Source organism: Larus michahellis, chromosome 17 (genome assembly GCF_964199755.1).
Source record: "Larus michahellis chromosome 17, bLarMic1.1, whole genome shotgun sequence".
NCBI classification, from domain to species: Eukaryota; Metazoa; Chordata; class Aves; order Charadriiformes; family Laridae; genus Larus; species Larus michahellis.
Window position 1 is genome coordinate 3993793 of NC_133912.1, and position 23878 is coordinate 4017670.

At 62.1% G+C, this 23878-nt stretch overlaps 1 protein-coding gene across 19 annotated transcripts in view; it reads right to left on the bottom strand.

Annotated features, from left to right (window-relative positions):
• The window catches only part of IGSF9B (immunoglobulin superfamily member 9B), a 43117-nt gene extending 35674 nt beyond the window's left edge, over window positions 1-7443 (bottom strand). For all 19 annotated transcript variants that reach the window (XR_012584045.1, XR_012584044.1, XR_012584043.1 and 16 more), the window contains exon 1: window positions 7188-7443. Coding sequence is in view for 2 of the 19 variants with exons in the window: in XM_074560931.1 (XP_074417032.1) it covers window positions 7188-7251 (64 nt within the window). In the remaining 17 variants the exon portion in view is untranslated. The remainder of the gene's footprint in view (window positions 1-7187) is intronic.
• Between the last annotated feature and the right edge of the window lie 16435 nt (window positions 7444-23878).

Consider the following 23878-nt stretch of genomic DNA (forward strand, 5'->3'; position numbering starts at 1 on the left):
AAGCGTGCAGGGACCACCAACCTGCAGCTCTGGTTTGCCAGCCCAGGGATCCGGCTTTCCCGCAGGAGCCATCCCAGGGCAGGTTGAGCCCCAGGAGCGGCGACGCTCCAGCCAAGCCCGCCCATCCTCAGATGTCCCCCAAGAGCCCCAGGCCTGAAACCCGGCTTGCGACCTGCGCATCGAGTCTGGCACCCTGCTCCTCCCGCCCGGCCCCCCGGCGGGGGTAATTAAGCAGGGCTTTGGTCTCAGCCTCAAACGAAGGCACCGCTCCACCCCGGCCGTGCCTCCCCGCTCAGCTGCAGCCTGGCGTCATCCTGCTCTCCCCATCAGCAGCAAAGCTGCATCCTCAGCACAGCTTCCAGAAAGGCAGAGGGAAAACCCAAGCCTGGCGGGGGGTGGGGGGGGAGCCGAGGCGGGGAGGTCCCCAAAACTGCTAGGGTCAAGGTTCAGCCCCACATCTCCCTTCCCGTCAAGGAAAGGGCCCCCCGTTTTCCCGGCACACGCTGACGCCGCCTGCTCCGGGGGGATGCTCGGGGAGGGATGCTCGGGGAAGCACGTTCCCACTCCTCCGCGCTGCTCTTCGGGGCTGCCGGTGATTGGCGGCGAGTGACATCACCGCTTCCCCGCCGCGGGAGACGAGCATCACCGGCTATTTTTGGCTCCGGCACAAGCGGCGAGAGGCCCGCACCGTGCCACCCCATGGGCTCACCGGACCAGCGTCCCCATGGGAAGGGGAAGCGGGGTAGATGGTGGGCAGAGCCGTCCCTACCGGCAGCCGAAATCCCCTCCTCGCTGCAAGGCGCAAGCCGGGTACCGGGGCTGGATGGCGGCTGTTTAACCGGCAGGGCTGGCGGGTGGCAGCGGGGAGGGTGACGCCGGGGTGCAAAGCTGTGAACCATCTGCAAAGGAGCAGACGCTGCATTGCACGCCCGCCGCAGGCACCCGGCCCTGCTACGGGGGTCCCGCATGGCCACCCACCGGTCCAGTCCCCATCCGGGCTGGGGGATCGCCGTGCACACGCTAAGCACGCACCCCGCTCCTGCCCCCCCACACCTTGCACCCCTCTGACGACACTCTTGCACCTCTCCATCCCTCGTTATCACTGCATCGCCAATGAGCTCAGGCGTTTGCACCCTGTCAGCCCTCCCCTGCCACCCCGGCGAAGAGCCGCAAGAACCCATCCTGACCCCCGCTGCGGGGGGCTGGGAACACCCCCCTCCCTGCGCCGATCGGGGACAGCAGCTGTCACGTGCTGCTCAAGAGCATCCAAGGACGCACGCTTCCCCGGCCGCCTCGCTCGAGCGAGCGGGTCCCCAGCACCTCGCCACCTTGAAAGGGACAGTCCCCGCTCACCACCGGCAGCGCGGGATGGAGGGGGCAGCCCCCAGCCCCTCCCCGAGCCCCCCGGTACCAAGGGGGGATCTTGGTTTTCAGCTCCTCAACGCCACACGGAGCCCGGGATGCCGATGCTTGCCCAGCTAGAGAAGCGCGCTGCCCAACAGGCCACCCATTGCCCCACACCAGGACACCACCGGGATGTCACACTCGCAGCCTGACACCGGGACCCCCAAACCGGCTCCCCAGCAAACCGGTGGGTGACATCCCCAAGGAGAGGACGAGCCAGCAGCTCTGCCAGACCCATGCCTGGCCAGGGATGCCTGGGCAGAGGAAAATAGGTCAGGCCCGGCAGCTCGCAGCGCCGGTGTCTGATCGCAAGGCCGGTGGGGAATTGCACGCACGGCTGAGCATCGCCTCCCCACGCGCGTGGCCGACTGGCAGCCACGCCGGCTAGCCGGCCCCCAGCTCGCCCCAGCTGCTACCCGCTCTGCCACCATCCCCCGTGCCCCCCTGTCCCCACTTCCCCAGACAGCAGGAAAGCAGTGGGGAAGATGTTCTACACGCCTCGCCTTGGCTCTCCCCAACTTCCTAACCCTGCGGTCCCAGCCCCAACCAGGTTTTCCTCCCAAATCCCGGCCGCGGAAGGCAAGCGAGTGATGGAGACCGCAGCTCTCCATTCAAAGAAGCGTTTCTCACCCCCACATTTGTGGGGAAACGCTTGAAAACAACCCGCAGACGCCAGAAGAAACAGAGCGCAAACAGACGAGGTATTTTTAAACCCACTTGATTTTCTCAGCCAAGTTCAGGGCGGGGGTTTCAAGGCTCAGGCTGTGGCTTGGAAATAGGGTCAACATCAGGGAGCCGCAGCGGGGATGCGCACCCCAAATCCCTCCTCGGTGCGGGAGCCCCGGCGAAGCTGGGGGGATGCCTCGTAAAGAAAAACAAGTAATCAACAGGCTTCGTCATCCAAGCAGATCCAGGAAAAATAAAAGCACGCCGCGTGCCAGGAGGCAAGAATACAAGATGTGGAGGTGGAGTTGAATAGCATCCCAAAGGGAGAGGAGGGAATGCTGCTGCCGTGTAAAGACGGTGCCACCGCGGGGGCTCCCCAGGATGGTGATGCCAAGGCCGGGAAGACCCTCTCCCGGCTCTGGGCATCCAGTTCCTGCCATCCCGAGAGCGGAGACATAAGGCGACACGGTGAAGCTGGTGGTACCCAGCATCTCAGGTGCACTCGCTGAAGCGGGACCCTTCCTACAGATGCTTCCTGAGGATGCAGCCATGGCAGAGAGGGTTTCCAAAATGAAATAATGCTGCACCTGGGCTCGCAGACGGGATAAACACCGATCCCGCAGCCAAGGGATGATGGCAAAAAGCCCGGGAAGGCTGCCCTGCCCAGGGGTCAGAGAGGAGATCCCATCCTGTCCCACCATCCCGGGCGCTCGTCCCCATCCCTGTCCCCCCGCGGGGATGGAGCAGGCGCGGGGACCTCTCCTCCCTGCCGAGCGGAGACGAGATCTGCTCTGACACATCCCGCTCACATCGGTGGAGGCGGGATATGGTGGGGATCTCTGAGGACAAGGCCACCGGCGTGGCATATGGAGGCCAGCAGGGAACGAGAACGGGCAGCCAGTGCCACGAAACATGCAGGGCAGCAACTGCAGCCCGGGGAGGGGGGGGAAAAATGGGAACCACCCACTGCAGGGATCTGGGCTTCCAAAACGGTGCATGGCACAGGGGGAGAGCCCCCTCCCCAATAGCTCAGTGGGGGCTGCACCCCCCACTGCAAGCTCGGTGCCCCCCTGCCCACCCGGGGGTACCCGCAGCCCCCACCCAAGAGCATCCGCCTGGTGGGGGGGCAATGCTGGGGGGGGGTGCGTGGAGCGCAGCCCTCGCCCCCTCCCCCAGCTGGAAAGCAGCATCTGGGCTTTGCAGCACGATTCCTGCGCTTTAAACCGGATTTTCCAGATGGATGGAAGGCGACGCGCAGGTCAAGTGACATGCCTCAAGGTCATGCGGGGCCGGCGGAGGAGCGGCATTAGCTGCACCCCATTCACGGCGAGAGGGTGACTTCCAATCCAGCCCCCGGGGGAAGTGGCATGTCCTGCGGAGCCACCGACACCATCCCCACGCTGGCAGGCATCTGCCCTGGCACCCCCAGGGGAGCGCGCATGCCTGGGGTACTGCCCCACGGCAGCCCCCCACCTGCCACGGTGGGTCCCCGCTCCCCGGGTGACACAGGTGGGACTGTGCCCGGCTGGGTGGCAGCTCAGCAAGCACGTGTGTTAGCACAGAGATGGAGCGTGCAAGAAAACGTCTTCCCCATGGTCACCCTGGTGTCCCCACTCCCACCCGGGGGTCCCCGGCATCCCCTCCCTCTAAACATCACTGGCCCGGTGTAGAGCATCCCCAGGTGCTGCACAGCAGCCGCCTCACGGGAGCCATCATCTCCCAGCAACGACCAGCAGCTCCCCGCAAGCTCCATCCACGTGCCGTGGGGCCGAGCAAGCAGCTGCGGGGCGGGGGGAAGGGAGGGCTGGAGCCAAAACCGCTCCCGGGGGAGACCTCCTGCATCCCAGGGGGGCTGTGCCCCCCAGCCCAGTGCATCCAGACCCACACGGCACCGGTACCCAGGGGCAGGCTGCCCGCATCGCCCTCCCCACGGAGCGGGGTGTACCACCCCGATGCCTTCCCATCCTTCCGACCGCTAAGCGGGATGCAGGCAGCACTCCGAGCTGCCCGCCAGCAGCTCCTGAATCACGCTGTTCCTGGCTCAGGCAGCCCTCCCACCAACGCCAGCCTCTCCATCGGGAAGTGGGAGGAAGGGAGTTGTTTCTCCAGAGGCCAGCTGGTCGGTCGCTCAGGGCTCCCAGCTCGGGAGATGCCTACCGCAGGTGACGGGAGATGCAAGGACTCCTCCATCGGCACGGCACGGGGCTGGACCCGCTGCTCGCCCATCTGCAGGGCTTCTCTTCCAGCCTGAAGCCACGACCTCCAAGACGGAGGACTGGAGGTGAATGGGAGCTAACCCATCCTGCCGCAGCTCCGGAGAGGAACTTGCAGGGTCTACCCATCACCAGCAAAGCTGCATCTTCCAAGTCAAAAGGCAACCGAGCCGGGAAAGCATCGCCGCAAATACCCTCCGGCAAGCCAAGTCATCGACCGAGACGCACGCATCCCTCCCTGCCCCACGCGCCTCCATCCAACAGGTCCAGAGGAGCAGGAATCCTCCGGGAAAGGATGGAAACGGGAGCTGGGCCAACCCCCTTGGCTAATCCCGGTGCCAAACCATGCCTTTGCCAGAGGAGAACGGGGCCAAAGCCGCATGTGCCAAAGCCGGTGGCTGCTGGTCCAAACCCCTCCATGGCCGAAGAGGCACCAGCTCTGCGCTGGAGTGAGTAGGGGATGCACCGCCACAGCAAGCCAAGGTCATTGCCATGAGCAACACCTGCCGCGGTGTCCGGGGGGGACACACACCTCTTCGACGGGAGCCCTCACCCGGCGAAGCCAAATCCTCCGTCTGCAAACCGCACCTGCCGGATCCACGAGCATCCCCGCTCGCTGCACAGCACCGCATCACGCTCGTGGGAGAGGGAGGAAAAGCCCCTCGGCGTCACCGGGAATGCCAGGAGGCCGGATCCCTCCTCCGACACCCACTCCCTGTGCGGTCACGTCCCGGCTCTCCTCCCCCCATGCCATAAGAGGGGATAACGCGCCCTCCTTCCCTCTCTGAGCCGATTAACGCCTGGAAAGCCCTCGGAGAGCTGGGCCAGGCAAAAGGGCTGCCCGGGGCCGGCACCGCTGCATCTCAACCTGGCTCTACGAGGAGGAGGAGGAGGAGGAGGAGGCAGTGTGGGGAGGAAGGCCGCAGCCAGGGGCAAAGCTGCAGAGAGCCCCAGCCCTACTCCGAAGCCCTGTCCCCAAGCGATGCAGGGTGACAGCCCCCTACCAGGACTCCCAGGAGGAGGGGAGGGCGCTGGGGTGAGTCCCACCAGCTCCCCATCCCCACACAGCCCTCCCACGGGGGCTGCGCCGGCCGGCAGCGCCCCCTCGCCCGCCGCCCACCCACGCATTACTCACAGCGCGCTCATTCATCACGTACGCACTGCTCCGTACGCACGGCACCCCCGCACCCGGGGTCCCCGCCACCCACCCACCCACCCCGCCACCCACCCACCCACCCCGCCACCACCTTGGGAGCCCCATCCCAGGGTATTCCCAAGTTCCCAGGCGCAGAACACGCCGCTCTCCGCTCCTCTCCCAGGCAGAGCATCCCTTCTCCACACCGCTGCTGCAAACTGCCGCCTCACCACGCCGCAGGATGCATTTCAGGCAGGCAGCAGCCAGCCGCGGCTCAGCAGCAAGAGGGGCTCCATCCCGACACCCCCTTCCCCTTCCCTCCGCCTCCAGTGGGATGACAAGGGACGGCGGCGGGATGCAGAGGAGCGCCGTGATGTGGCAGGGGCTGTGGTGCCCCACTGCATGCCGAGGTGCCCCCTCCCAGCCCACCGAGGTGGCGTTCCCCCGCATTGCTTGCCACCAGCGGTCACCACATCCCCACCGGCAGGGCTCGGTGACACCCAGGGGCACAGCCCCCCAGTAGGGACCACTGGGGTGCAGGGAGCACCCCGTGCCCTGCGAGGTACCGGGATGGGAGATGGTGCCACACCAGCAGCAGGCAGCTGCTCTTCTACCTGCAGGGCTGGCTGGCGGGGAGGGAGGGGGGGCGGCGCTGGCAGCTGACGGAAAAGAAGCCGGAGCAGGAAAATCAGGGTTATTCTCCGCCGCTGTCTCCCTCCTGACCTTGGACAACCCTGTGCCTCAGTTTACCCCAGTGCAGCAGCCAGCCTGCAGTGGGGGGGAGGGCGGGGGGAAGGAGGGCAGCCTCCCCCAGGCAGTGGCGGGGGGGACGACAAAGTCACCCCCAATCCTGCAGCCAGGAGCCCACGGGCACGGCCGGGGCGCTGCGGGGGAAGGCAACGAATCCCTTTTGCATTTCTCCTTGCCCAGCCGGGCTACCCTTGCAGGGAAGGGCAAACGCTGCCTGCGCCCCTGGGAGCTGCTGGGGGGAGAAATGTGGCGGCGGGGGGGGAGCAAAGAAACGCTTGCCCGTCCCCTGCCTACGCTCTGGCCCTGGCCACGCTGCCCACCTCTCCCCCGCCACCCCACCATCCAGCCAGGCATGCCCCCTGCAAGGACTCGCACCCCCTCGCCTTCTCCCAAGGGGAATTTCCAAGCAGCCCCCCCTCCGAGGGGAGAATCCAGGCAGGACCTGCCGCCCACCAGCTCCTGCCTCCCAAACTTCCCGACCCGCAGCCACTGCCCTCGGGGAGGTCACCGCCAAAAAAAAAAAAAAAAAAAAAAAAAAAAAAAAATCCCGGATCGCCCGGTAAGATGCTCCCCCCCTTCCCCGGGAAGGGGGACAGCAGGGGAACAAAGCAATAACCAGCCCCTCGCTGCAGCCCCGGGGGCACGGCCAGCCCCCCCTGCACCGGAGGGGAGGCAAACCCCCCCCGGGAGCCGCAGAACGCCGCATCCCCGGGGCGTGATCCCCCCTGCCCTGCTCCCGGGGGGAGCTTCGGGACGTGTGTCGTCGTCTCCCCCCCGCAGTGCATGCATCCCAACCTGGCGCATGCATCCCAGCTCGGTACAGGCTCCCGGTACCCGCATCCCAGCCCGCTGCCTGCATCCCAGCCCGGTACCCGCATCCCAGCCCGGTGCATCCACATCCCCCCCGCCCCCCGCAGCCGGTACGGCGGGGGGGGATGCAAAGCAGGGGGGATGCTCTCCGCCCCAGGGAGCCGGCGGACCCCCCCGCAACCCCAGGGCATCCCGGCGGCCCCGCTCACCTTGTACGGGCAGCCCGCGGGCGCCGAGCACACTTGCTACCAAAGCGGCCACATACCAAATCATAGTACTACCGGCCCCCGGTGCGCAGCATCTTCCGCCCGCCGGGCGGCCCGGCCGGGGCGGGGCAGGGCTGGCCGGGCCGGGGGCAGGGCTCCCCGGGGCTGGCCGGGCCGGAGGGGCGGCTCAGGGCCGGCCGCCGGCCGCCGCCGCTGCGCCCATGCCCGCGCCCATGCCGCCGCCGCGCCGCACCTGCCCTCCGCCGCACGGCGCGGGGCGCAGCCTAGCCTGCGCCCTTTAGCGGCTCGGTGCCGCCCCCGCCCGCCGCCCATTGGCCGCGCCCCGGCGGAGTGGGCGGTGATTGGCCCGGCGGAGCGGCCCGGGCCCGTTTCAAGGTGGGTTGGCGCGCACGGGGGCCCCTGCGCCGCAGTATCATGCGCAATGCCGGGAGCGGCGGGCGGTGCGCTGGGGCGGCCGGCAGCGGCTCGGCACGGCACGGCTCGGCTCGGGGTCACCTCCGGCGGGCGGTCACCTCCCCGACGGCTCTGACACCCGCCCCCCGGCCGCGTCCCCGCACGGTCCCCAGATGTGCCCGCTGCACCGGCTCGGCGTCACCTCCCTGTCCCCAGATGTGTCACCTGCGTCAGCTCAGTGTCACCTCCCTGTCCCCAGATGTGCCCGCTGCACCGGTTCGGCATCACCCCCTGTCCCCAGATGTGTCACCTCCCTGTCCCCAGATGTGCCCACTACACTGGCTAGGTGTCACCTCCCTGTCCCCAGATGTGCCCACTACACTGGCTAGGTGTCACCTCCCTGTTCCCAGATGTGCCCGCTGCACCGGCTCGGCGTCACCTCCCTGTCCCCAGATGTGTCACCTGCGTCAGCTCAGTGTCACCTCCCTGTCCCCAGATGTGCCCGCTGCACCGGTTCGGCATCACCTCCCTGTCCCCAGATGTGTCACCTCCCTGTCCCCAGATGTGTCACCTCCCTGTCCCCAGATGTGCCCACTGCACTGGCTAGGTGTCACCTCCCTGTTCCCAGATGTGCCCGCTGCACCGGCTCGGTGTCACCTCCCTGTCTCCAGATGTGTTCCCGGCACTAGCTCAGTGTCACCTCCCTGTCTACAGATCTGGCCAGGCACTGGCTCAGTGTCACCTTCCTGCCCCCAGATGTGCCCCTGCACCGGCTTAGCATCACTTCCATGTCCCCTGCACTGGCTCCATGTCACCTGCCTGCCCCCAGATGTGTCCCCTGCACCAGTTTGGCATCACCTTCCTGCCCTGGCACATATGTGCCCCCCTGCACTGGCACAGCGTCACCTCCCTGTCTCCAGATGTGCCCCCCCGCCCTGGAGCAGTGCCACCTCCCTGTCCCCAGATGTGTCACCTCCCTGCCCACAGAAGTGTCCCCTGCACCGGCTCAGCATCACCTTCCTGCTACCAGATGTCCCCCCCTGCCCTGGCTCGGTGCCACCTCCCTGTCCCCAGCTCTGCCACCTGCCCCTGCTGCCATACACCAACTCTCTGACACGCCAGTGCCACTTTGCGCCCGCCACTGAGCCACTTTCCCCCCCGGCACCAGCTCCGCATCACCCCGACCAACATCAGCTGTGCCATCTGTCCCTGCCACCCTGCGCCAGCTTGGGGTCACGTCCCTGCCACCTGCCTGGTCCCACCGCACCCTCGTACCCCACATCAGCTCAGGGTAACGTATCTGCCACCATCTGTGCCCCTGGCAGAAGTTCAGGGTCATCACCCTCCATCAGCTGTGCCACCTGCCCCCTGCACCAGCTCGCTGTCACCTCTGCCAGGACCCTGCACGGCTCAGCCACCACCTCGCCACCTGCCACAGCCTGATGTCACATTCACCTGCCCCTTGCACCAGCTGTACCACCTTCTCCTGCCACCCTGCACCACCTGTGTCACCTCCTCCTGCTCTGCGCCACTTGCCTCCATCCCTAAGCCCCTGTACCCTGCCACAGCTCCGTGTCAGCCTGTCCCCTCCAACACATCCCTGGCACAGCTTTGTGCCCTGCTGCACAACCCCCTCCATTTGAAAAGACAGAATTGAGGTCTAATTCAATGGAAAATAGGTAGAAAAATAGAAAGTCCCCCTTGCTCTGCCACCCCAGCCCACCTCTCCTCCCTGCAAAGACCTCTGGTGATGCCAGATGGGCAAACAGCCGGGCTCGCTCCCCGAGGAGCATGCCAGCGAGACAAACGGGCCACCGAACTTCCCCTGAGACGACAGGCAACCGGGGAGGGGACAGGCTGGCATGGAGAGGGGGGGCACGCCGGTTTTGACCCCAACACTCACCGTCTTCCCTTTGCCCACACCATTGGGAGAGTGTCTGGGGAGAGGTTTGAGCGGCTGCTGGTTTTCCTGCGGCTCCTTCCCATGTGTGTCCTGGAAAGAGGCAAAAAAAACCAACCCTTGTAGAGGATGCAGGCGTGTGAGGAGCATCCCACACCTGCCCGCAACCACACTAACGGAGGTTTGGGCAGCAGCGTGGCCCTGGGGCCAGAGAGCGTCCCCCCGCCCAGCCCCAGCTCACGCGAGCTGCCGGGCTCTTTGCTTCCTTAGCAGAATCCAAGACCTCATAAAAGTCTGACTCAGCTCTCCGTCCTGAGGCCCGAACTGAAAGCTTGCAAATCGGCAAGGTGGGATGGCAGAGCCGAGCATGACCCTCGCCTTGGCGGGGTTTGTTTTTTTTTTTGCTCTTTACCCATCTCCGCATCGGCACAAAGTCAGGTTTGCAGCAGTCCCTTGACCAGCACCCTCCCCGCTCTGGTCCTGCCAGCTTCAAAGCACCCCAAAAATCCCAGCCATCACCCCCATGGCCTGTGAGAGAGCAAGCCCAAGGCTGGTGGAGCTCCATCCGCCCTCGCCCAGCTGCACAGAGTCGATACGTTCTGGTCCGGCTGGAGCCCGTGTTACCAGCCAGACCATCTTCATGCCTTCAGCTGGGTTTTGCCACGATTTCAAAGAGAAATAAAAATAACGAAGGGCACTGGTGACACCTATGCTAACACAGCCCAACCCGGGAGGCACCGGGAGCCGAGGGTAGACAGGGAGGACCCAGCCCCGCTCCCGAACCCCTCCGAGCCGAGCACGGCACCGGGGCCCCACCAGCATCCCTCAAAGAAACTGGAAATATGGGCTTGGGTTGGAGCACGGCTGACGGTTCACACCCTTGTTTCTCCAGACTAATTTGCTGGTTTTATGAAATCCATTCCCCGCTGTTTTCACACTTCTCTCCCTCTCTATTTATAGCTGGGTTTATTTACATGAGCAGGGCACTCCGTGTACTTTCCCGTCAGTCTGCGGTGGCAGAGTGGGGAGCGGGCGAAGGCAGCAGGCAACGAGGCGAGGGAAGGAGCACCCGGGTCCTCGGCCACCTCCTGCCCGCCACGTGGGAGCCAGGCAGGTAGCCCTCCCTGCCCAGACAGGAGCCACCGGGGAATGAGACGGAGCCGAACGAGCCACGCACCCCTCGGACCCACGCACTCCCCGTCCCCGCGGGACACAGCGATGCAGCTCCCATGGGATGCAGATGGCTCTAGAGCCGGCACCTTCCCACCCCGCAGGTGAATCCCTTCTCTTTCCAAGGGGGAGAAGCTCTGGCGGCAGCGTTTTGCTGCCCTAAGCCGTATCCATCTTTCGTGCCACTGACCTGGGGATGCCCGTAGCTTCCCTGGCTCAAAAAGTGATCGAAAGGACAAAAAAAAAGTCATTTTGGAGCAGGACCCAGTAAGACTGCCCTTGCCCTGTGCCCCATCGCGCAGCCACGGAGCGCACAGCCTGCCACACACGGCTGAGTCACTCGCCAACTGCCCAGCCATAAATTTACCACTTTGCCTGAGAAGAGAGATAAAAAGGCATTGCTTTTTGGGTTGTTTGGGAAAACTCTTGACTAGTTGAGGCAGGAGCCCTGGGGCTAGCGCAAGGGCAAGAGACTCGAGGGATGCAGCTCCCCCCATCGCACCCAGGATCATCGGGGGGTCATTCAGCCGCGGTCGAGACAGCTCTCTGGGATGAGACTCGGCTCTCGGGATCAGGGACGGAGGTTTAGGTTTTGGGTATCAGCACAAGAAAAGCAGGAATGAGCCACAAGTCCAGGCTGGAAAACCCTCGGAGACACGAGGTTCTGGTTCGGCCTTCGCAAGGGACAGCAAAAATCCTTGCGGCTGGAGAGGGGGCTGACCTAAAAACGAGGATTCCCGGGATGCGGGTGGCTGCAAATCTCCTCCTGGTCCCTCAGTGCCGGTGACCCGGCCGGGAGAGCAGGAGATGCGGGCTCGGCCGCCTCCCGCCTGGCCGCGGGATGCTCCATCCCACGCGGGGCTGAGTCTCCCTGCACAAGTACATGATTATTCACAGCCTCCAGCATTTGCATGGTGGAGTCACGAGTCTCACAACACCTGATCTCCCGGGAGAGCTGCCTCCCTGCACTTGGAGAGGCAACGGCCCACATTCGGAAAGTGGGACTCGGTGTCTCACGGCATCCCACATCACCCAGCTGTCAGCTCCTCCCTGCTCCGCGCGTGGGGACCGGGAGAAGGGAGCTCACCCCATCCCAGGGCAGCGACACTTCAGGAACCCTGAAAATGCGGGAGCTGAGCATGGAAATGCTGAGCCAGCCTGCAGCGTCGCTGCGTGCACAGCGAGCCTGCGCCAGGAAAGAGCAAAAAAAGCCCCTCGACGGAGTCACTGAAGGAGGAGCAGGCAGATGGGCTCTGCTCACGCCGAGCCGGGGTTAGGCTCGCTCCCTTCCCGTCCCTTCTCCCGTCGCCGGTGGCTCATCGCCGGCGCGTGACTCCAGCTGGCAAGCAAGGAGGAATATCCTGCCATGCCTTCCCGGCTCCACATCCAAGTCGTGGAATAATCCACCTGTGGTATTTGAGAAAAGGCACACTAACTTTTGCGGAGAGGGGTCAGTTGAGTCACATTAACAACTTTTCCCTCCCGTTAGCAGGTCTCCAACGTAGCTGATTACTCATCAGCCCACTAATAGACTCACTCACACAGCACTGCCTGGATCAAGCAGCAGCCATTGTCTGTCTTGTCTTACTAACCTCAAAGAAGGATCCGACGCCGGTAACGCGATACCCCATCCTTATCTCATCACCTACTTCTCCAGCCAAAATACTTCCCTCTGCGGCGCAGGGCATCCCCGTCCCAGTGCCGAAAGTCAGCGTCATTGGGCTCAGCCTCGTGACGCTACTCCCCAGGACCTCGGCTGGGGCAGGTAGAGCCCAGGAGGGGTGGGAGACCCCAGACCCACCTCCAGGCACCCAAGCAAGGGGTGGCAAGGCACCTCCAACCTCCCCGGGAACCTTTCTCACCCTTGGCACGGGGCGGACTGTCCCCATGCTCGTGCCATACCCCCCCCCATCCTACTGCCCCACGGTGGGACATGTCCCCCACAGCGCTCCCAGGGCCGGCAGTGGTGTGTCCCCCCTTCCCCAGTTCTAAGAGGATGCTGGAGCATGCTCTGCTCAGTGCCACCGACTGCAGCTCCCACCCCCCCACAGCACCCCAGCACTGCCGCCCACCCCATTACTCACTGGGCCTCTCTGGCACTGGGAACACACCTCCCCGCGCGGGGAACATGGGCACAGCACGTGCTCCTGGGGGCTGGGGGACTTGTCATCGGCGCTGTCATCGCCGTGAGTAACGACACTTTGTCTTGGCTTCCCCTAGCGTGTCCCCAAAAAAGCTGGGAGTATGCATCTCTCCTCGCAGGGGGGCGGGGGGGGGGCGCAGCCCCACGGCAGCTGCTCAGCTCTCGCCTCCCCTGCGCCGCGGGGAAACTGAGGCACGGGGCTTGGGCAGCACGGCTGCGCTGCCGGAGAGCTGAGCCCCGGGAGGGAGAGGGACAGGCTGGGACACTTCGGACGGGCAGTGGCAGGCTGGGGAGGGAGAAGTGACTCACTGAAGGTCGGGCGGCGAGGCGGGCTCGGCGCTGCCAGGCAGACGCCGCTGTCCCGGCGCTCCAACCTCTCGCCCTGGCATCTTCACCAGCCCCTGCACATGCGGCGTGTCATCAGCTGTGACACACTCTGCTGACGTCCCTGAATCATGTGGCATCAACCTCGCCGGTAATTACCGGTGGCGGGAGCTCTTCCCCCTGCTCCGTTCCCTGCCGCAGCCCGGCGCGCCGGGGTCCCCCGTCCCCACGGCCGGAGCCCACCCCAGCCCTTAATGCTGCCGGGGGGCAGCTGCTGCTGCCGCATCCCCCGTGCTCCGGCATGCAAGGTGCAGCCCGCCCCGCTCCTCAGCACACCCTGAGCTGGGGGGGGGCAGTGGGCATCCCTAACTGGGGGGGCTGGCTAAAACCCCCATGCACACAGCGCTTTCCCAATCCCTGCTCCCCCAGGACCCCTGCCCGTGCCAGGCAGGGAGCACAGGACCGTCTTGCAAGCATTGCCCCCCCCCCCCCAAAATCCCAGCGGCGAGGGCACGTGCTGGCCCAGCTGCAGGAGGGGACAAGCCAGCCGGGGTCCCCCCCACAGCTGGGGGGGGGGGACAGGCTTGGAAAAGGCTTTTGCAGCCCGAGAGAAGGGCTCTCTTGTAACGTGCCAAGAGGCAGGGGAGGCTCAGAGCCGCCTTTGTTCCGAGGGGAGCAGACGGCGGCTGCGGGGGGACGGAGCCACGCACCTCCCTGCCTGAGCTGCACCAGCCACCGCACTTCTCCCCCCAGCCGAGCATCCCTGGGGGGGCTCAGGGGGGGCTCAGGGTGGCCCCCGAGGACTGAGCAGCCGGACTGACCCATCCCCTGCAGGATCCCTTCCCCCATGGCCATGCCAAGTAGCCCCCAGAAACTGAGCCGTGGGGAGCAAACCGGGGGGGCTGCCGCCAGAGCCCAACCTGCTGGGGAGACCAGCCGTTGTGCCCCTCCAGCCCCCTCCCACGGTGGGTGGGCAAATCCTCGCCTCCTGCCTATAACACCTGGTGAGAAAAGAGCTAGCCGTAACGGGATTACTGGAGGTCACAGCCCTCCAAGCTGTCTGCTCCTGGCACACGCACGTGAGCCCAGACCATGGCACTTCCATGGGTCCCCTCCAGCCACAGCCCAGGAGCCACGATGAAGGGCTCAAGGGAACACAGCATGCCCGTTCCCCGCGCTGCTCCACCGCGCACAGCCCAGGACTGGCAACTTGGTCCCGCGGGAGGCTCCCGGCTCAGCACCCTGCACCCCCACGCTCAGGGCATCACAACAACAGCCCAAAACCGTCCCTGGGTCAGGAGGGACCTGGGGGCTCAGGGGTGCGATGACCAGGTGACACTGCAGCCATGGTGGAGGGGAAGCCCCAGCCAGAAATCACAAATACAGTGGCACCAGCCTGCGGGTCCAGGGATGCCCCAGGTCATCCCTGTACACCTGCCAGGGCACCCTCTCAGGGGACAACGTGGCTGTCAGCCATCACCAGAGAGGTGGCAGCCCCCAGGGCTCTGCTGGGGACATGGGGGTCCTGCACTAGTAGGACACACAGCTCCCAAGACGGTCGCTTGAACCGAGATGGGCACAAACGAGACGAGTTGGATAGTCCTCAGCTCACCGCCAAAACCACCCCAGCGAGCCAGCCCAGCGGCTGCCAGCATCGCTTCCCCGCAGCTGGGCTTGGCCCCGAGTCGGCTTCAACCCCCCCTCTGCGCTCCCTCCCTGCCAGGCTGCAATCAGCCCTGCATTCAGAGGGGAAGATGATTAGGCAGCGAGTCAGACCACTTCTGGGACAAATGTGCAATCAGCCCCGGGGAAGGGCGGTGCAGCCCCAGGGGATGCCCCGAAGCGGGATGCGAGCGTGGTACTGACTGTCTCCCAGCCCCAAAAGCAAACCCCCCCCCGCCGCCGGGATGCTCACCCAGCCCTGCATCCTCTTCCTGACCCACGAGATCCCAGCTCAGGCAGGAGAACCATGGAAAGGCCCCCCCATCTACCCAACCTCACTGATGAAAGGGCTGAGGATGGTCCTGGGAGCAGAGCAGCTGGAAATCCTCATCTCCAGCCTGTTTTCCACCCCCATCAGACAGCGGCAGGACGGCTTTTGGGGCCCCGAGAGCCTGGACCACGGGGCAGCTTGTGACTGATGTGTGCCCAAACCACGCTCGGCTGCAACAACGCCCTCAATAACAACCCAAGCAACACAACAGCCACGCTCCAACCCACCAGTTTGAAGGAGAGCCCCCTCTGCTGCTGCCCTGGCCTTGATTCCATGGATTTGATCCCCCAGATCACAACCATGCGCACCCTTTCCCTCCCCATCTCGGGCGCTGGTGTGTCGCTACTGCCGCACACTGACATTTCTTTCCCCGGATGCCACTTATTTATAGCACGCCTGACCTTTTCCCTGAGTTTACATCCTCCTTTCCCTTCCCTTCCACCCACCCAGCGCCAAAAAACACCCCTGGCACTCTCCCAAGCCCGACTCCATGCAGACATCCCCCGAGGTCCACCCGGGATACGGTTCTCCAGCATCCCCACAGACAGCACGGGAGGACAAAGCTGGGGGTGTCTGCCAGGAACAAGCCCCCTCCTTCCTTCTGCAAGGAACAGCTTCCAATTAAGCCAGCTGCCCGGCTGCTCTTTGAAATCCAGATGGCCCCGTAATTCTTGCTGGGGAAGAGCAGAAAGGCCATTTCTCCGCAGCCCCCTGCGAAGGCAGAGCTGGGGAAAGCAGCAGGCTGGCTCTGTGTGGGTGGGATTTACTGGAAGGGCAAGGAAAAGCCAGGAACATCTTCGGCACACGAGCCTTGCAGCCCAGCTTGGGGATTTTTGGTGCCATTTCCTTGGGCTGGGAGGAAATTCTTCCCTTTTTCCGCCACCAGCAGCAAGACGTGACTCCCGCCGGGATCCCCCCATCGCTCGCTCCTTGGGGAGTGCAGTGGGGTTCCTGAGGTCCCCCCTGCCTGATTTGGGGAAAATCGCTTCCTAGGGCTGGAGATGCTGCTCCAGGGGCGAGAGGGAGGGGAAGCATGCTAGGAAAATGCCTAGCTCCAGGGAGCCAGCCCTTAGCAGCCCTTGCTCCTTCCAGCCTGGGGGGGCTTTACGTGCCGAAGGGCATCCTGGCTGCTGGGGGAGCCAGAGTCGACCCCTTGCCCTCCCCACCATCCATCCATCCATCCATCCGTCCATCCGTCCCCAGGCAATGGGCTCCGGCAGCTGCCCCAGCATCCCGACCTCGCAGCAGCCAGCCCCTCGCCGCCTCTGCTGCTCTAATTACTCCTCTCGCACCCGGCGCCGGGGCCCTCCGACCAAATTACCATCGATCCTTCGCTCTAGCCCAATCGATGCCATTGACTGAGGCATCAGAAAGACAAATCCGGGCTCCCGCTCCCCCCCGGGAAGGTGGCGGCGGCCTCAGGGGGGATAACACCACGCGTGGTAAGACATGGGATGCACAGGGCTGCCTTCGTTTGATGCTCTCCATCCCTAGAGCCACATGCATAAGGGAAAACGCCGTCGAGGACCTGAAAGCACCAGCTCATTTTTTCTCTGACCGATAGATACAAGACAACCAGCAGCAGGGACCAAATTCCTGGACCACACAGCCCCAGCCAGCCTGAAATCCCCAGCATCGAAGGACTTCCCTCCCAAAACCTCCTTCCCCTCTGCCCAGCTCCTGCTCCCATCCCTACGGGAAAGGATTTTCTCTCAACCTGCTGAATCAGCAAATCGAGCCCATAACCAGGGCTGCATCCCAGCCACCTGAATTAAGCAGCGATGATATTTAATAGCGCGGGCAGGTGATGAACCAGCTAAGCTGGGAAGGGTGGGAGAGCTCTCCCGCGCAGCCCTGCGTGGGGTGGGGAGGCTGTGGTCCTCCCCTGCCCTGGCACGGGGATGAGATGTCCTTCTCCATCACATCATGCAAGGAACAAAACCCTAGCCCGGGGCCGCGCTCCCCAGTAGCCACGGGCAAGGCTGCAGCGGGGAATAATTAAATCAGAGCCCTGAGAGGGGATCGCTGTCTAAACCCCCCCTCCCCGGTCCAGCATTACACAGATGGGAAACAGGGGGGGCTGCCCCGGAGCCCCCTCCTCCCAGGAGCAGATAATAGACCCCGCATGAGGAAATTACACGGAATTTGCAGCCATCCCATCTAATCCACAGGGGAGACATCTGAATCCTACAAGGAGCATTTGGCTTCTGGGTACAGAGGAGCTTAGAGACATGCAGAGGCATTAAAAAACACACATGGGGATTAAGCTGGGAACTGGGAAGGGAGAGCACAGCTGGAGACCATGGGTGGCCCTGGGAGAAGATGCTTTGGGGCTGCCCAAGGGCTGGAGGTTAACAGACTTCAGGCAATGTCCCAATGTTCCCAGTGTCCTGATCCAGCCCCAGAGCCCACGTGGTGGGGATGGAGATGGGAACCCATGGGATGCCTCAGCACAGGTGGGGTTTGACCATGGCATGCAGAAGTGAGGTGCCACGGGGTTTCGGGGTCCGACACCCCAGCAGCATCGAGCGCAGCAGCCTCTGCCCAAACCCTCAGCCAGGTACCAGCATCCCGACCACGGGACAAGGCAGAGCGAGCCCCGAGCATCCCCCACGGCCGGATCCCTGCCGGTGGGGTCTTCCAAGGATAGACTTTGGCAATGTCCCTCATCATTTGGGATTTATTCCGATCATCTCTAATCCTCCGCCTTGATTGCTGAGGCTCCCAATCTCATTAGCTGGGCTACGCTGGGTTGTTATTTATGTTTTGGGGGGAGGTGGTGTTTAAAATTGATATTAATCCCATCTTGATAATCTGGCATTTATTGATTTTTATTTTTAACTTTCCATTTTATTAAGACGAGCCGAGGCAGCTCCCTACCCGCGGGCATGGCCCGAGCCCTGCGCCCCGAGAAAACCCTTTTAGGTGCGATGCGCGATGCCCTGGCGACACCAACCGCTCCCAAAAAGCTGATAGACCCCAACCCACAGAGACGATGCTACCTCTGGCCTTTGCAAGCTGTGAGCATCACCGGGGGTAGGCAAGCTGCCGACATACCCAGTGGCACCAACCCCCGGCCGCTCTCCTTTAAACCCGTTATTATCGTTTTTCTTAATTAGCGCAGAAAGCAGCAGCTTCCGCTCGGCGCGTTTTGGGGCCATCCGCGCTCGCAATTGCCTGATGAGGAAAGGAGCCATTAGCACCCCGTCAAAACAGCTTCTCAAAAACCAGCTTTGACAAAATTGTCACAGGAGAGGCAGGGGAAACGAGGGAGCCCGGCGCAATTGTACATCATTTTGACAGCTCGCATTAAGGCAACTTCAGGCACCTCTGGGAAATTACCTCCCCGTTAAACAGAGCTCACAGCAAACACAGCGCCTGGGAGGGGGGAAAGCTCGGCAGTCCGGCTCCTCGGGCAGGATTTGGCCTTGCTGGAGCAAAGCGGGGTGGGAGGATGCTCGACGCACGGAAAATGAGGCCCCGTGCCTCAGTTTCCCCAAACACAAGGTCCTCTCGTCTCCGAGGGGAAACGCAGCAGCAACGGCTGCTGATGGTGCTGCAACCTGGATGCTCGGGGGGGGTGGGGGGTGTGAAATTCCTCCAGCCCAAGCTCCCTCCTCCTAATCCACCTGCTCCTGCGATGTGGGAGCAAGTCACCTCTTTGCCGCAGCTCCGAGCTAATGGCTGTTTACCCGCCTCCTCTCTACACCCTTGGCAAAAAGCGAAATGCCAACAACTTGAGGAACAGCTCATGTTTAGCTTGGCAGGGCGGCTATTGTTCCTATATTGCAAATGCATGTATCACACAGAAATGTTTTGAGCGAAAGCACACCGTTCCCCCCAGTCCCGCTACCGTGGCGGCGAGCGCTGTTTTACAGCCAGAGGTACATCAAGATCGGTTTTGCAGGGTGAAGCCACCTTCGAAGGCTCCCCAAGTTATGGGGCGGGAGAAAACCAGCTGCCGCATCCCAGCCCTATGGCAAACCCATCCCAATCGAGCTGCTTCGGCCACATTTAAGCCCGAAGCTGGGAATTTTTTTGCATGGGTAGGAGAAAGCTTGACAGAGCAAAGCCAGGGAGTCAAGCGCCAGGATTGCTCTGGCTCCATCAGGTGCCTCGAGATGCTCATGGGGAGAAAACCAACGCAGAGACGACAGTCCAAGGGAGAAGTGCGGGGACAGGGAGAGCAGCTCGGTGGCCTTGCTGTATTTTTATAGCTCCCTGTTTTATTTAAGAGCCGGCGGTTTAATAAGGAGGTTGTTTTAATTGGAACTCAAGTCACTAAGGAAAACACAAGCAAGGGTAGTAAATATATAAAAATAGTCATATTTCTAAAGGTTCTATGGTACCTGCCTAATTAAATGGAGTGTTTTAATTACAAATCAAAGTTAGTGCCATTTAAAAAAAAATAAAAAATAAATAGCCCACGGGCATTTTCCTTTGTTTGAAGAGCAGCAGACGCCGACTTGGGAGAACAAGTTTTGGACCCACTCATTTGCAATGGCAGCAAAGCAGGTTCGGAGAGACCCTGGGACGGGCCACAAGCGCAGCGGGCACCGGGAGAGACGGGCACCCACTGGCATGGAGAGGTGACACGGAAAAGCAGCTCCGTAAAGAAAATGAAGAGCCGAAGGGCAGAAGCGATGCCAACCTCCCCTCTTAACCCCCGGTGCCGAGGACGCAGGGAGGAGATGCACCACTTGGAAAATAGATGGATGTTTTATGGCAGCGCCTGGTTATCCTGGTGGGATGTCTTTCCATCAAGTGGCGATACTGCCTGTGCCAGCACTGAAATAGGGCGGGTGGAATATGGTAACGCCCAAAATGTTGGGTGAATAGCTGCTTCATTCCCCCACCAGCCCTCCTTATCCGGTGGATGTTTAGAGGAGCTGATGGAGACCGAGAGGTTTGGGGTCAAAACCCGCCTGCAGCTCCTTGGGGTCCCTCTCACATTGGTCCTACCAGGGAAACCCATGGCTGGAGGTCCTGATTGTCATCTGGGCAGGAGGTTGCCGTCCCTCTGTTGAGGGCTAAAGGAAGCTGGTGGTACCCAGAAGATGCTCCTCAAAGTCCAGGATCTGGCAAGAGCTAAGCAGCAGTCAGTAAAATACTAGACATCAGGACATGTGCATCAAGATGTCAACCATCTCGGCACATATGAGCAAAAAGCCACATTCCTGTGTTGTCCCAGACATCCCAATCCAACATTGCCAGTGTCGGGCATCACCTCTCCGGGCACAGGGTCCCCAGAGCTGGATCCTTTTTGGGGTTAGAGACACTGAAGGGCTTTTCATCGTTCCTTTTCCCCCCACCCCGTACCGGAGTGATGCAGAGCCGTCAGCGGCGGCTGTGTGACTGACAGCTCCCTGCCTAGCGCTTTGAAACGTCTCCCCAGCAATTACCTCCACAAAAAGTTATTAAGAAACGTCTTTGTCTGGAAGGGATTAGAATGGCACTCATTAAAAAAAAAAAAAAAATAAAATTGGCATGCAGAACTATGTATATTGCAAAACAAAATGTGTTGCTTTTTAATATGTTTTTATAACCCAAACAAATTTGTTTCTCACACTCCCAGGCTGGAAAAAGGAGCCGTCCGACAGTTTAGGATTGCAGTTTGCAGTCAGCTCCGCCAAGGAATCTGTTGCAAAGCTGTCGCAGCAAATAAATGCCGTTTCCCTGCTGCGCTGCAGCTCCGCCGGCACTCTGGTCACCCTGCCGTGGCTCGTACGGCGGCCACGGCTCCCGGCACCGCTGCAGGGGGAGGTGAGCGGGAGCTCCCAGCCACCGGGAAAACAGGCAGGGAGCAGCAGCCGCACGTACCTGCGTCACCCCCGGCTGACAAGGACACGGTGGCCTTGCAGGCGGCTTTGTGCAGGCAGCGCAAAGCTCTGCAGGGGCATCGCTGCGTCCCACCCCCCGGTCCTGCCTGCACCGAGCTCAACGTGCCACGGCCTCGCCGAGGTGAGCGGGTGCTGCCCCTGCCACGTCCCAGAGGACAGAGACACCCCCCCCACCGCTGATCTCCCCATCCCCTCGCTCCTCCACCAGCATTTCACCTCTCGCCATCTGGGCCTGACTCCTGGTCAGCAAAACAGGAGGAAAGAATCACAGCAGATGATTTTTATTTTTTTTTTAATTTTTTTTTTTTTTTTAATGGGAACGAATGTACAGACCCAGCTCCTTGAACCCTTGCAGGGATTCGAATATACAAACGTCTCCCTGTCGAGAGGCAGACTGGGCACCAGGCACGGCCGGAGCAGCCCTGCAACTGAAAATCAAAGCAGGCTGGGCTGCAGGAAAATCCCCATGGAGACCCACCAGCACCTCGCTGATCCCCAGGGCCAGTCCCACCACAGCAAACCCTGGCAGGGAAATAACCCCCTCCCAGTATCCTTGGCCAGCTGGGAAAGCCCCCCAGAGCCGAGCATCCTTTGGGAACAGGGGATGGCAGAGCCAACCCCTCCCCGCAGCAGCACCTTTCCTCCCCAAAAACTCCGCGCCTGCTACCTTCATTTTATCATCTGAGCAGCGAGACAGGGCATGAGATGCTGCTCCCAAAGGCATCCCAACCGGAGGACCAGGAGGCTCCTGGCTGGTTGCCCTGAGGGGCTCCAAAGAAATTAGCCCCCCACTGAAAAGCTGCCTGCGCCAGGCAGGGAGCCAGCCCAGCCAGCCCCCGGCGGGGGGGGAACGCCGGCAGCTCGCTCCGCTTTGTGCTCGGAGAATGGCTGATTCACGCTTTTCCCAGGCATCCTTTGCAAAACCTTGGATGAGGACAAGACTCAAAGCTGAGCGGGTGTCTTCCACGCTGGGCTGCCCTTCGGGAGGGATGCTGCGAGCCAAAACCATGTATTTTTAATTTTTTTTTTTTTTTTTTTTGAAAAAACACAAGAGAAGGCCTTACAACTTAATTAAGGAGAACCCAGCACCCCTGTGACAAATCAGCCCAGCCCCAGCCACCTGCTGCTCCTACCCTCAGAGCCTGCTTATTTTTAGGCAGCACCAAAAAAAGCCAAGTCTATTCTAACAATATCTTTTTGCACTTAAAATTAAGTCCCTTAAACAATGCAAAGGGCTGGATCAGGAGCGGTGCAGGCTCAGAAAAGGACCAGGAATTCCCCAGCGTGAGCTGGGTTAGATGCTTGGGGACAGGGAAAGCAGAGTAAAGGCACTAAAAAAAAAACTGTCCTGAAGAGGGGACAAAGTCAGGCCAGTTTTCAGACCACTTTTTGCCTTAATGGGAGACGCTGGGCGAGGAGCAGGCAGAGCAGCCGGGCACCCATGAGCCATCCTTGGGGACTGCACGAACACATGGAGGATGACAAAATGAGAGGGAGGGGACAAGGCTCAGGCAGGAGGGGATGTCCCCAAGGGACTGGCAGGGCAGGACCGACCAAACCGGGGCAACCAGCACCTTGTCCTGCCTCCCACCGCAGCCGGGTCTGGGAAAACCACCCTCCCCGTGGTGCCTGTCCTCTGGGCAGGGACAGGAGATGGGGACCTCGGCTGGCATCACACCCTGACGGGGAACCCCTGGGGCTGGGACGACGAGCCACTTTTATATTTAATAGCAACTATTAGCTATTAATGTGTGCCAGCACCTTGCTTCCTAAGCGTGGAGGGCTGCGCTCTCAGCACAGCCACCCTCCGAAAAAGCAACCCACCAGAAACCCCCTGCATGCTGCAGACCCCCCCGTGTGCCCAGATCAGCTCCGTGCTCTTTGCTCCGAGACCCTCATTTCACATTGGGGTGGGATAACCCCCTCCCCAGCCCCCCTCCCCATCATCCCACACCCCTTCCCATCCCTCAGGCCTCCTCAAATATTCCTAGGCTGACACCTGAAGCCGTGCAGGCACGCGCGGAGTTAAACAATAGCACCAGCGCTTTATTAATTTGCGAGGAGAGAGGCAATTAGCAATACTCCGCTGCGAAAAATCCTAATTGGTTTTCTGCTGGACCTCCCGCAGACCACGGGTCTCTGCTCGGGTAACTTCTCACACGGGCAGCACGGCGAGGGGATCAGAGCCGTGGGACACGCCGATGCCAGCGGGTGTCTATGAACCGCTGCGAGATAAATAGCGAGGTGACGTGGGTGACACTTATCCCCCCACCAGCAGCGCTCCGTCGCCACAGCCTCGCTGTACTCAAGGCGGGATAACGGCTCCGACACGTTCACCCTGATGGATGCTGCGCCAGAGGGACAGTTGCTGGGGCAACTGGCTGCAGATGTACCTGGTCCTCCCCTCCCATGGGCTCCGAAACAGACCGGGGGTCCAAACGGACAGGGGACCCCCCTACCCCAGGCCAGGTGGGGACAAGTGCATCACTGGGAGAGCAGCATCACACAGTGCGATGATTTTTTTATGGGTAGCTGCAGTTTTAATTGCTCTGTAGGGGCCTGCAGGTGCGTTAACAGGAGGAGTATTAGCCATGTGCTAAGGGCAGCAAGGAAGGACCCCCCCCCCAGGGCTGCAGCAGGGTTTTGGGACCCAGGTCACCTAAATTCACTGCTTATATCTCAGCAAAATCACCTCCCCAGCCACCGCTGTCACCCCGGGCACCGCAGCCAGGCGTACAGACCTAGTGCCTGGCTCTGCCATGGGGCATCTGGGAACGCACCACCACATCTCTCTGGATAACGAGGTTTCCCCCCCAGGAGGGGGGAGCACAGCACAGGTACCTTCGTTAGCACCTACAAAGCCACACAGAGAGGCACGGCAGCAAGGGCACCCCATGGACCCTGCGGAGA